This window comes from Myotis davidii, unplaced genomic scaffold (assembly GCF_000327345.1).
Source record: "Myotis davidii unplaced genomic scaffold, ASM32734v1 scaffold425, whole genome shotgun sequence".
Lineage (NCBI taxonomy): Eukaryota > Metazoa > Chordata > Mammalia > Chiroptera > Vespertilionidae > Myotis > Myotis davidii.
In genome coordinates this window covers 3,335,011-3,347,572 of record NW_006296413.1, presented here as the reverse complement: position 1 = coordinate 3,347,572, position 12,562 = coordinate 3,335,011, and the positions used below count along the sequence as shown (strand labels likewise).

At 55.7% G+C, this 12,562-nt stretch overlaps 2 protein-coding genes across 7 annotated transcripts; one reads left to right on the top strand and one right to left on the bottom strand.

Moving 5' to 3' along the window:
• Window positions 1–4,764: 4,764 nt before the first annotated feature.
• CTSW (cathepsin W) lies at window positions 4,765–8,476 on the top strand. Of its 4 annotated transcripts, XM_006771573.2 has the most exons (10): window positions 4,765–5,085; window positions 5,548–5,632; window positions 6,416–6,529; window positions 6,898–7,052; window positions 7,163–7,259; window positions 7,344–7,424; window positions 7,501–7,623; window positions 7,821–7,885; window positions 7,967–8,167; window positions 8,247–8,476. In XM_006771573.2, the coding sequence occupies exons 1-10, from the start codon at window positions 4,999–5,001 to the stop codon at window positions 8,349–8,351; spliced, it is 1,113 nt and encodes a 370-aa protein (XP_006771636.1). In that variant the 5' UTR covers window positions 4,765–4,998; the 3' UTR covers window positions 8,352–8,476. The 4 variants fall into 4 exon arrangements, with proteins under 4 accessions (XP_006771636.1, XP_015424543.1, XP_015424542.1 ...); XM_015569057.1 differs by having other exon boundaries at window positions 7,967–8,476; XM_015569056.1 differs by having other exon boundaries at window positions 7,163–7,424.
• A 175-nt stretch (window positions 8,477–8,651) lies between these two features.
• FIBP (fibroblast growth factor (acidic) intracellular binding protein) lies at window positions 8,652–12,556 on the bottom strand. 3 transcript variants are annotated; one of them, XM_006771574.2, is made up of 10 exons: window positions 12,430–12,556; window positions 12,066–12,264; window positions 11,756–11,882; window positions 10,854–10,954; window positions 10,230–10,384; window positions 9,790–9,898; window positions 9,644–9,707; window positions 9,304–9,390; window positions 9,121–9,218; window positions 8,652–8,772 (listed from the first exon to the last, which is right to left on the bottom strand). In XM_006771574.2, the coding sequence occupies exons 1-10, from the start codon at window positions 12,512–12,514 to the stop codon at window positions 8,703–8,705; spliced, it is 1,095 nt and encodes a 364-aa protein (XP_006771637.1). In that variant the 5' UTR covers window positions 12,515–12,556; the 3' UTR covers window positions 8,652–8,702. The 3 variants fall into 3 exon arrangements, with proteins under 3 accessions (XP_006771637.1, XP_006771638.1, XP_015424544.1); XM_006771575.2 differs by having other exon boundaries at window positions 10,251–10,384; XM_015569058.1 differs by lacking the exons at window positions 8,652–8,772; window positions 9,121–9,218 and having other exon boundaries at window positions 9,306–9,557.
• Between the last annotated feature and the right edge of the window lie 6 nt (window positions 12,557–12,562).

The window sequence follows — 12,562 nt, the reverse complement described above, 5'->3', positions numbered from 1 at the left end:
GCCCCCGGGCCTCCCGGGGAGCCCCCGGCCCTCGCTTTGTGCGCCCCAGCATGTCATACTGCGCACCCGACCTGCCTAACCCGCGCCTCCAGAATTCCATCCTGGGCACCCACCCACACCTTCATGTCGGGCCCCAGACTCTGCGCCTCCCCGAATGTCGTCCTGGGCACCTACGCCTAACTGCATCCTGGGACGACCAGGCCTCAGCCTAGCTAGACCCTCTGTTATTCTGCGAACCGGACGGCCATCTGGAAACACCAAAACTTCTGCGGGGCCCCGAACCCTCGCCCGGGGCGAGACGCTCCCAGGCCCTGAACCGTTCCTCTCGGCCCCGCTCCCCTCGGTCCCCAGGGCTGTCGGGGGCGGGGGCCGCAGCTCCCCTTGGCCCAGAATGAATGGAAGCCCCTGGAAAGGCGGGCAGGACCCAACCCGGGCGCGCAGGACGCCAGGGTCTCGCGCCAGCGTCTCCCCGGTCCTCCTCCCACCCGTGTGTCCGAAGTTTCCGCCTCCTCCCCCTGCTCCAAGCAGAGGGAGCGCCTTCGAGGGCGGGGTCTGGGCGGGGCCGGCTCCCAGGAAGGGGCGGGGCCTCTCCTGCCCACGTCTGAGGGCGGAGCCAGACGGGAAAGGCCGCGTGTCCAGGGATCCCCGGCCTCGGGGCACACCACGTGCGGGAACTGCGGAGCCCTCCCTTCCCTTTGCCACCCCACTTTATCCTCGCGATCTCCCCGAACGCAGCCCTGCCCGGAAGGGTATGCCCCGGAAGGGACGTGACCAGGAAGGGTCCCGAGGTGAGCCCTGGGTGCAGGGTGAACTGGACAGTGTCTCTCCCACCCCAGATCCTTCCCAGCTGCTTGGGTGAGGAGGCTAAAAATAATAGCTGTTTAAAACCCAAAAGACAGACATTAACAAGTGTCGATGAGCACATGGAGAAATTGGAACCCTCATACAACGTGGGTGGGAATGTAAATTGCGGCACCAGCTTTGGAAAAATTATGGCAGGTCCTCAAAATGTTACATGACACAGCAATTTCACTCCTAGGAATATACCCAGGGGAACTGAAACATGTCCACAAAAAATCTGTACACCTTGTTCATAGCAACACTATTCATAAGAACTAAAACGTAGAAACAGTTTAATTTCCGTCCACTTACAAATGGATAAACAAAATGTATATGAATGGATAAAAAAATGATAGAATATTATTCAGTCATAAAAAGGAATAAGAAGACTGATATGGCCGAAACCGGTTTGGCTCAGTGGATAGAGCGTCGGCCTGTGGACTGAAAGGTCCCAGATTCGATTCCGGTCAACGGCATGTACCTGGGTTGCAGGCACATCCCCAGTGGGGGAGTGTGCAGGAGGCAGCTGGTCGATGTTTCTCTCTCATCGAAGTTTCTAACTCTCTATCTCTCTCCCTTCCTCTCTGTAAAAAATCAATAAAATATATTAAAAAAAAAAAGAAAACTGATATGTGCTGCCACATGGACAAATCCTGAAAATACTATACTAGGAGAAAGAAGACACGTTCTGTTGACGTGACAGCCAGAATAGGCAAATCTGAGAGACAAACTAGATGAGTGTTTGCCAGGGGGGAGAGGTAACGGGGAATGACTGCTAATACTTATGGTTTCCTTTGGGATGATGAGAATGCTCCGAAATTAGATAGTGGTGTTGACCACACAATTATATAGATACACTAAAAACCACTGAATTGTATAATTTACAAGGGTAAATTTTATGGTATGTGAATTACATACCTCAATGGAGCCATTATATTTTTAAATATATTTTATTGATTTTTTTACAGAGAAGAAGGCAGAGGGATAGAGTTAGAAATATCGATGAGAGAGAAACATCGACCAGCTGCTTCCTGCACGCCCTCTACTGGGGATGTGCCTGCAACCAAGGTACTTGCCCCTGACCGGAATCGAACCCGGTACCCTTGAGTCCGCAGGCTGATGCTCCACCCACTGAGCCAAACCGGCTAGGGCAAGCCATTATTTAAATGATAATAAAATGTTAGCACTGATTATCAAGATCTAACCATTCCAGGTATCAGCATGTACCCTCCTGCCAAGCCAGGGAAGGGGCGCCATTATCACCCCATCTCACAGATGAGAGGCTAAGATCTGTCCAGGCACAGCCAGAGTGCTAAGGACAGGACTGGAACACAAGTCCTTCTTTTTTTTTTTTTTTTTTACTATTTTTTTTAATATATTTTATTGAGTTTTTACAGAGAGGAAAGGAGAGATATAGAGAGTTAGAAACATCGATGAGAGAGAAACATCGACCAGCTGCCTCCTGCACACTCCCCACTGGGGATGTGCCCGCAACCAAGGTACATGCCCTTGACCGGAATCGAACCTGGGACCTTTCAGTCCGCAGGCCGGCGCTCTATCCACTGAGCCAAACCGGTTTCGGCTGGAACACAAGTCCTTCTGACTCCAAGACTCTCTGGGCTCTAACAAAACGTAAAAACAACAAACCAAAAAGTGAAAAACAAACAAAAAAGAAACAAGACTCTGGGCTCCTTGCCCCACAGTAGAGCATGAAGGAGCGACCATTTGAACTCCTGCTCTGTGCCAGCCAGGGTGGAAGGTGCTCCACGGTGTCAGTCAGACAAAGGAACCGTCACTGCCACTTGGAGATGAGGAACAGAGGCCCAGAGGGGAATGGCTGGCTGCACAGTTGACGTCTCGAACTTGGACCCAAGCCTCCATCTGCACTATTAGGCCTGAGTGCACTTGCCACTCAGAGTTGTCTCCTGACCTCTATGACCCAAACAACTTTCCCGCCTTCAGCCCTTTGGCACTGGGGCCCAGAGCCTCATCTTGGTTGATGTCAGGAGTTCCTCCCAGGCAGTGAGCCTTGAGGGCCCTGGGCCCCTGGCCCAGCCCTCACTGGCTGCCAGCCAGGAGCTGCAGGATGAGTGCAAGTGAGTGAGTGGGGAAGTTCGTTCATTCACTCACTCATTCATTCATTCATTCAACAAATGTTCAGTGTGGCCACCATTGACCAGGCTCTGTGTTAGGTACCAGAGACACAGCACCAATCAAAAATGACTAAAATCTGGCCTCGTGGGGCTCACATTCAATGGAGGGAAAAAGTGGATCAATGAGGAAGGTCACCCAGCTCCACACCCCCAGTCTCTCCTCCCCCAAGTTTCCACAACCCCCACCACCACAGAGACGGATTTTATTTCATCCCCTTTTATGCCCACACTGGGACCTCTAGCCCTGAGGCTGACACATGGGGCCTTAGTCATAGGTCACACACAATCCAAGACTAGCTTGGGGTATGTGAAGGGGTCTAACAACCACGCAGCCAGGTGCCCCTCTGTGGATGGTCTGTCTACTGAATTTTAATAAAGACAGCATGGCTCTTTTTCCCCCAATAGAGTAGTCCCTTGACTTATTGTCTGGAGTGGGAGTGAGGGTGGTGCAGCAACATGGGGCAGGTTCCTAATGAATGAAAAAATGAGGTAGTGAGGCACACACATAAATGAACCCCAGGACCAGAGCCCTCCTCCTGCTCCCTCTCAGATACTCCCTTTCGGGGGTATCAATCCTCAGAAAACCAGTTCTCCCCCCATCTCTGGCCTTGGCACTGCTTTCCTGCCTGGAGGCTCATGGGGGAGAGCCCCAGCCGGAGGACCGCTTCAAACCGAGGCAGCAGTGACCGGTGTCACAGCCCGCCCGCCCCCCCGCCCCGCACTTGACTTCACAGGTTGGCCTCGCTCTGTCTGAGATGCCAACCCTGCTGTCTTCCTGCTCCCACACCCCCTCAGATGGTGACAGGAATGAACAAAAGGAGGCAGGAGCTGCTATTTGCTGTCCCCTGGACACGCTCCTGCCACTTGCGCTTTCCTGTTTAAAACCCATGGGAGCCGAAACCAGTTTGGCTCAGTGGATAGAGCGTCGGCCTGCGGACTGAAAGGTCCCGGGTTCAATTCCGGCCAAGGGCATGTACCTGAGTTGCGGGCACATCCCCAGTGGGGAGAGTGCAGGAGGCAACTGATCGGTGTTTCTCTCTCATCGATGTTTCTAACTATCTCTCTCCCTTCCTCTCTGTAAAAAATCAATAAAATATATTTAAAAAAAAAACCCATGGGAAACAACAACATGACAACAAATGGTTCAGTCAACAACACCCACCCAGTCTGCTCCGAGCCAAGCCACATCCTGGGCACTGTGGACACAGGCGTCTGACACCTCTGGTGCAGTTGGAAGGAAGATGCAAGTGGGCTCAGGCAGGGCAGGGGCTCAAGGGGCTGTAAGTTACATCAGAGGATGAGAGCAGGGAAGGTTTCTTGGAGGTGACACTTGAGCTGACAAAGCTTTGTAGGATGAGCAAGTGTTTTCCCAGGGGCACTGACCACCCTCTCTCCACACCCAGTTGTCAGGGGCCTGTGGCTCCCATAGTCCCCTGGGCTTACCCTTCACAGTGCTGATGGCTTTATGTCACTGCCCTCTCACAACCTGTCTCCTTAGGGACAGATGCATCTAAGAACTGCCCCCCCCCCAAAAAAAAGAACTGCCCCAAACAGGGTGGGCTGAGAGCCGCTGTGGAATAAGGAAAAAGTGTGCCCTAGCTGGTTTGGCTCAGTGGATAGAGCATTGCCCTTCGGACTGAAGGGTCCTGGGTTCGATTCTGATCAAGGGCACATGCCTGGGTTGCAGGCTCAATCCCCAATAGGGAGTGTGCGGAGGCAGCCTATCAATGTTGCTCTCTCATTGTTGATGTTTCTCTCTTTCCCCGTCCCTTCCTCTCTAAAACCAATAAAAATATATTTTAAAAAATTAAAAAAGAAAAGAAAAGGGGGTGTGAGTAGACAGGTAGAAGGCCTTGTAGAGATAAAAGCCTGAAAGCCTCTCGCTTGCGGGGTCCACCTCCCCCTCCCAGCCTGGTTTCCCCTCAGTGGTTTCTCCAGCTCCGCCCTCTCAGCACCTCCAGCCTGGTCTTAGTTTCCTGTCCCCAGCACTCTGGTCGGCAGCAGCATGGCACGAACTGTCCATCTCTCCTGCTTCCTGGTCCTGTTGGTGGCAGGTCTAGCCCAAGGCATCGAGGACTCCCTCAGAGTCCAGGTAAGTGCCCGCAACCTGCTCCCCAAACCCTTCCTTCTGCAAGCTCCATGTATGGGGCTCACCCCTTCAGAAACAACTGACTTGTTCCCATTTCTCAGAGGGAGCAACTGAGGCTGGAGAGGTGATTGATATGCCAAAGCTCACCCAGGGAGATAGAACAGACTGACTGACTGAGCTCCTAGTCTGTGGTTGGCAAACTGCAGCTCGGGAGCCACATGCGGCTCTTTGGCCCCTTGAGTGTGGCTCTTCTTAAACCTTAGGAGTACCCTAATTAAGTTAATAACAATGTACCTACCTATATAGTTTAAGTTTAAAAAATTTGGCTCTCAAAAGAAATTTCTATCATTGTACTGTTGATATTTGGTTCTATTGACTAATGAGTTTGCCAACCACTGCCCTAGCTCAGTCCCAGCAAGGACTCCTCATCCAACCCCCTCCCCCACCACCCTTGGTCCCTTCCAGAACCCAGGTGCAGGGCCGCTGGAGCTGAAAGAGGTCTTCACTCTGTTCCAGATCCAGTATAACCGAAGTTACTCGAACCCAGCAGGTATCATGGGACCCCTTGGTCTCTGGTCCAACCCCACTCCTCCCATTCAATCGATGATGAAATCAGGCTCAGGGTGGGCAGTGGGCTCGAGGTGAACCCCGTTGCCTGAAAGCACGTCATCCTATGCACTGAACACGGTCGTTCTTTGCTATGAACCTGGAGGGAGGTGGTGGCAGTTGGGGGTCTGCCCAGAGGACCCTTCAGCTCCACAGCCACTTTCCTGCACCTCCTGGCAGCGAGCAGGAAACCACCATCTAGTCACGGGTTCCTTCAGCAAACACCTAGACGCCCCCTTTGTCCTCAAGTTGGGACTCCCTCTCCACCGCGTTGCTGGCTCTGTTCCTGCCCCCCCTCTGGATCTCCTCTCCCTGAGGGGGATAGTCTGTGGGTGCCTTCAGCCCGTCATGGGCCTGTACCCCGTCTTCCCCCACCCCTGCCACGTTCCAGCCCCACACCTGTGGTCAGAAGTGTGAGGGTGGTGATCTGGTGGCAGGAAGCCCGGCCCCATCCACCCACCTTTCTCTGAATCACTCTGCCTTCAGACCCTCTACTTGGCTCCCCCCAGGTGGGCAGTGTGTCCCCTTCCCGTCTCCTGGGAAAACCACCCTAGTGGGCTGGGAGCCACTTTCTCGGCCCAGATGATCTGCAGCGGGGCTGGCAGGGGCCACAGGAAAGAAGCCAGTGCTCATCTGGGTGAGGGTGGGTGGGAGGACACCCGGCAGGTGGCCACTTCCTGCCCCCACGGCTTGGGAGCCAGCCTAGGAAGACCTGTCTTTGGTCCAGAGTATGCTCACCGCTTGGATATCTTTGCCCGAAACCTGGCCCACGCTCAGCGGCTGCAGGAGGAGGACTTGGGCACAGCCGAGTTTGGGGTGACTGCATTCAGTGACCTCACAGGTACTGGCTGGGGAAGCAGAGCTTGTCCAGGGGTACTGGCAGATGGACCGGGGGGACCTTTAGCACTCATTTCCCAGAGAGGGACCCCAAGGACCAGGGGCCTGGGTGCTTGTCCCAAATCACCAAGGGCAGGGGCAGGTACTCCGGAGGCCTGTGTCCCAGCTCAGCTCAAGGCTGAGAGCAGGTGCAGGGGAATGCACTGCAGCAAGGACCTGGGTCTCTCCGTGCCTCCGCATCCTTGCCTTTGTGTCTCTCAGGGTATTACGGGGACTCAAATGGCCAAGGATGTGGATGGCTGGAGCGAGAGAAGCAGAATATGGGGAGGAGGGGTCAATATTGTGATCGTGGTGGTCCCATCTGTCCCCCAGAGGAGGAGTTTGACCAGCTGTATGGGAATCAGAGGGCAGCTGGAAGGGCCCCCAATGTGGACAGAGAGGTAGGATCTGATGAGTGGCAGGAGTCAGTGCCCTCCACGTGTGACTGGCGGAAGGCGCCCGGTGTCATGTCACCTGTCAAGGACCAGGTATCTGCTCACCCAGCCTGGCGCGGTCCAGCCCCAATGGTGGGAGGGAGAGGAGAGGAGAGGGTTTAAAGCCCAGATCCCTTACCAGCCCCCACTCCTTTCCCCACTAGAAAACCTGCTCGTGCTGCTGGGCCATGGCGGCTGCAGGCAACATCGAAGCCCAGTGGGGCATTAAGACCAGACAGTCTGTGGAAGTCTCTGTGCAGGGTACAGCTGGGAGAGGGGGCATGTGTGCCAATGGGGGCAGGGGGCCTGGGGATCAGTCACCCACATTGTCCCTTCTTGCACCAGAACTACTCGACTGTGGCCGCTGTGGGGATGGCTGCAGTGGCGGCTTCGTCTGGGACGCATTCATAACTGTCCTCAACAACAGTGAGTGCCGGCCTCTCTGGGGGGCTGAGGGCAGGCATGTTCTGGGGCTGAGTCTCCTGGCCTTGCTTATTTCCAGGTGGCCTGGCTAGCGAAAAGGACTACCCATTCCAGGGGGCGGTCAGAGCCAAGTGCCAGGCTAAGAAGCACAAAAAGGTGGCCTGGATCCAGGATTTCATCATGCTGTCGGACAACGAGCAGAGTGCGGGCAGGGTGGAGACCCAGGCGGATGTGCGGGGGGAGGAGGGATGACAGGGATAGACAAACCAGGACAGGCAGACAGATGGGGCTATAGACAGAGATGGAGGAATGGGGGTGGGAGGGAGAGAATGGAGACAACCATGAGCTGAGAGCAGGGGAAACAGAGCAGGCATGGCCTGATGGCACCTCTACCCCCAGGAATTGCCTGGTACCTGGCCACTGAGGGCCCCATCACTGTGACCATCAACAAGAAGCTATTGCAGGTGCGATAGGGAAGAGAATGGGGGGAAGAACATATAGGGGATGTGGCCCCAGACTCAGCCCCTCTGCCCCTGCCCCTGCAGCAATACCAGAATGGTGTGATCAAGGCCACACAAACCACCTGTGACCCTCAAAATGTGGACCATGTTGTCCTGCTGGTGGGTTTTGGTAAGACCAAGTCGGTGGAGGGGAGGCAGGCAAAGGGCGTCCCAGGCCATTCTCGTCGTCGCTCCACCCCATACTGGATCCTGAAGAACTCCTGGGGGGCCAACTGGGGTGAGAAGGTGAGTGTGATATTGGGACAGGACAGGGCAGGGCTCTCCCCGCCTTCTGGCCCTGCCCTGATGTCCTCTGACTTCCTAGGGTTATTTCCGGCTGCACCGAGGGAGCAATGCCTGTGGTATCACCAAGTACCCGATTACTGCCCGAGTGGATAAACCAGCTAAGAAGGTCTCCTGCCCTCCCTGAGCCCGCCCCTCGCTCTCGCCTGCTATGCCTGCTGCGTCCTTGCTGGCCACCCCCAAAGTCTTCTCCTGTCCTCCCAACCCTCTTGCTATGCGTTGAATAAACAAAGACAAGATTCTGTACTCTCAGTGGACTCCGCTGTGTGGGGAAATGGAGAGGGAGAGCATAGACATCATTCCTGAACACAGCCTAGTCCCTGCAGGGCCAGTGTACACACAGGTCCTCATGCACCATGACGCTTAGACACATGCGCGTATACACCTCCACACACGGACCCTGTGTTTACCCAGGCACAGGCTCCTCCAAAGTCATGGCAACTTTATTGTCAGCGTGAGTAGAGTGGTGGGAGGGGCCTTAGTCATGATAGAGGCGCAGGAGGCAGCCACGGAGGGTGCCCATGTAGCGGTCCCAGAGGGCCTGGTGCCTGCAATGATAACGGTAACAGTAACGGCCGAGGTTTACCACAACCCACCGTGTCACGGCCCTGCTCTAAGTGCTCGATGTACCTTCACTCTTTAATCCTCACAATATTCTATGACCTTCACCATTATCACCCCCAGCTTACATGTGAGGAAACTGAGGCATGGAGAGATCAAGGAGCCTGCCCAAGGTTAAGTCACAGCTTCTTAGAGGTGAAGCCAGGACTCTGGTCCACAAAGACAGTCACCCCAGGGCAGCAGAACACGGAACCTTGAGTCTGCAGGGAGGCCGGGCCCTGGCAGGAGGCTGGCTGGGGCGAGGCCACGCTGAACAGGAGGCCGGGGTAACTCACCGGAAGCCATCCAGCGAGTGGACCGACGCCGAATACTGGTTCAAGAACAGCCGCACATCATTCAACGCCCAGTGGTCAGAGCGGCAGGGCTCCACGAACTGTGGGCCCAAGGGAACATCTGGCACTGGTACAGCTCAGACAGGCCAGGGCGGGGACAAGTGGACAGTGGGCAGGACAGCTCACCTTCTCCACCAGGTCCACAAACAGATCTCGGACGTCCTTGTTGTGGGTCAGCTTGGCAGCCACATTCACCAGCCCCCGGGACAGGTTCTGTGGGGCAGGGGGCCTGGGAGTTCTGCCTTCTGCCCCAGAGGCTAGGGGAGGGGCAGGCCCCTCTCCACATCTATCCACCTCCCTCAATCAACTCCCCAATGTTCGGAGCTGGCTCCCCCAGCACAGGTGGGCAGAGGGAGCGACAGCGCCACCTGCTGGTCAACCTAGGGCATGAACAGAGTCACCCGGTGGGACAGTGCACTGGAGGCTGGAGATACCCAAGGGACATAGGCTGGCTTGGGCCACAGACCTTGAAGTTGGCTTCCATCTCAGAAAAGACACCGAGCTTTCCCCGGAGGGCAGTGCACACCAGGCTGCAGGAAGACGAGGTCAAGCCTAGAGCTGCCTGGGCCCCCCACTTCAGGCCCCACCCCACAGACATCCCCCCAGAGTCACCTCTTATGCAGATCCAGAAGGTCCTTGTCAGCCACCAGCACTTTGAGCTCCTTCAAGTCCTGGAGAAACTCTTTGTCTAAGTCCACATCCATGTCATCCACCTGGGAGTCTGAGTAAGGCCCAGGAAGGGAGTTGGGGGGCGAGGGCACGACAAAATGCCTTCCTGTGTGATAACCCAAGCCTTCCTCACCCACCACATCGCACCCACATAAGACAGAAGAGAAGACAGAGTGTCAGGGAGGTGGAATGCTTTGCCCCGGACCACAGAGAAGTAGTGGGCCCTTTGTCTGCAGACAAGGTGTGCATGGGGACAGTGGACTATGAGCAGAGATGGCTGGGGAGGGGCCCTGAAGAAGAAAGGATGCTGGGAGCTAGGGGCCTGCAGGAGAAAGTGCTGGTGGGGTAGCAGGCCCTGAGAGGGTGGGGAGGTGTCCAGGCACCTGGGTCAGTGGGGGCCTCACCGACGGCTCCAAGGGTCCAGTTCTGGATCATGAGCTCAGCACAGAAAGCAAAGTCGCCAAAGCTCAGATACTGCAGCTTTTTCTTCCCTGTCTCAAAGCGGTTGTTGGCAAAAAAGACGATGGCTGCATAGTCTCTGCAGGGAGGGGAAAGGAGACCTGTCAGAGCTGGGCATTCCTTCTGAGCAAGCAGTTCCCACCTGCAACATCTACTAGGCATCTGAGCTCTGGCCTCTCTCGCCCTACCTCACTGTGTGACATGTTTCAAGTCACCTCTCTCTGGGCCTCCTCGTCTGTGAAAAGGTTTCAAACCAGGTCTCCTAAGGGATGTAGCAGGAGACCACAGGGGTAACAGTTACCATTTACCGAGCACTTCCCGAGCTCCGGAGCTGTGCCATACGTTTTACAGGTGACACCTCAACAGTCCAATTGGTGAATGGCCGGCTTGGGATTTGAACCCAGGCCAGCCTGATCCAATTTACAGACCAGGAATGAGATAACCATCCCCCCACACAGCCAAGAGGTCAAGTTGGGGGACCAGACTCGGGGCCCAGGGAAGGACTGTGCCGATGGGGGAGATAGACGGCTCCTCGCCCGGTTGCTCACCTGGCCAGCCGATCGGAGAGAAGGAAGTGCTGCTGGATGTTATCGACCAGGGAGCCCCGCATTTCCTCCACCACCTTGAAGACTCGTTTAAAGTTGTCAAACTGCAGGGAAGGTAGGGGAGCAAGGACTGGTCAGAGGTCGCTCACCCAATAAATCGTTTACTGAACACCATCCCTCACCTATCTATCTATTCTGTCAACAGATGCTGATCTGTTATTCCTTCAGTAAGTTATCAATTCAACAAATGCCTATTAGCGTTTGCCATCTCAGATCAACGTTTACTCAGCTCCCACCACTGAATTCACTCCTACTTTTTAGCACCACGCTCTCCAGCTCTTCTCCAGCTGGCGCTGGGACTGACCCTCCGAAGGCTCAGAAAGTAAAAATGAGCTAAGCTGTATACAGGGAGTTCACAGGAGACGCAGAGCAAAGATACTGAAGTTCCAGAAGAAGAGTGACTTCTCCTTGGCACCACCAGGAAGCTTGTGCAGAAGCTTGGATTTCAAGTAGACACGGCCAAGAACTGTAGCCTCCAGGTAGGGGCAGCGCGAGCAAAAGAAAGCTGGACTCTGGGGAAATGCAAGCCTAAGGAGGCTGGCAGGGACCAGCTCACAGGAGAGGATGAAGGGCAAGGCCAGAGCGTGTGGCTACTACCCAGAAGGGAGTAGGAGCCAATGAAAGTTTATGGGCCAAAGAAAGCTATGGCCAGATCTGGGATTCTGAAAGGTCACTCTGGCTGAAGAGCAGGGATTGCTGTGAGATGACAAAAACAGGGGAGAGGAGACTGGGTCTGAAGCTGCTGCCACAGTCAGAAGTGGAGGAGGCTGGAGTTGGGATAGTGGCCACAGGGGTGGACTGTCGATGGAATGTTGTGTTGGTGAGGAGGAGGCTACAGTGCCCACCTGTCTTCGGCAGCTTTTAAGGGTAATGCCGGTTTTGGTGCTGATGTCATCCAGGTCTTTCTTGGTGCCCTTGGACAGCTTCTTGCCCAGGACCTCGCGCACAAAGGCCTCATCAAAGGCATAGTACCTGCGTGGAGGCAGAGGACACTACTAACTTCCCCTAAAGGAGGGGAAAGGGGGGGCTGGCAGAGCCTGGGCTTGGCCCCTTGTGCTCTCCACTTCTTCAGGGCCCGGGTGAGTCCCGTCCCTTCCTGGGCCTCAGTTACAGTCTGCAAAATGGGTACATGGCCAGAGTGGCTGGCATCCCCACCTCTCAATGAGCAGCGCTTGTCGGGAGGGCGGGATCTGGAAGATGAGCTGGTGCAGCAGCTTGGGCGGTGCGTGCAGCAGGCGCTCCAGCATGTGGAAGGTCCGATAATGATCCATGGTGTCACTCTGCAGGACTGCTGCCGTGGCGCCCGTCTGCTCCAGGATTCCCGAGCGCACCCTCAGGGCCACCGCATCGTTCACTGGGGAGCAGGCACCGGCATCAGGCCCCGCCCCGCCCGCAAAGCCCCTGCAGGGATTCCAGCTCCGACCTGCAAACCTCCCTCCCGCCTCCGCCCGTTTAAAGACGGCCAAGTGCAGGCTCCGCCCCTTCGCCCAGCCAAACGACCGCTCGGCCCCTCACAGACCCGAGTAACCATCCAGCCAGAGGCGATACACGTCCTCGTCGATGAGGGTCGTGTTCCCTACGAAGATATCCAGCTCGTTGGTCATGGCGACGCCCGGACCCGGGAGCAGCCGCCGCGCCCCGGCAGGAGGGAG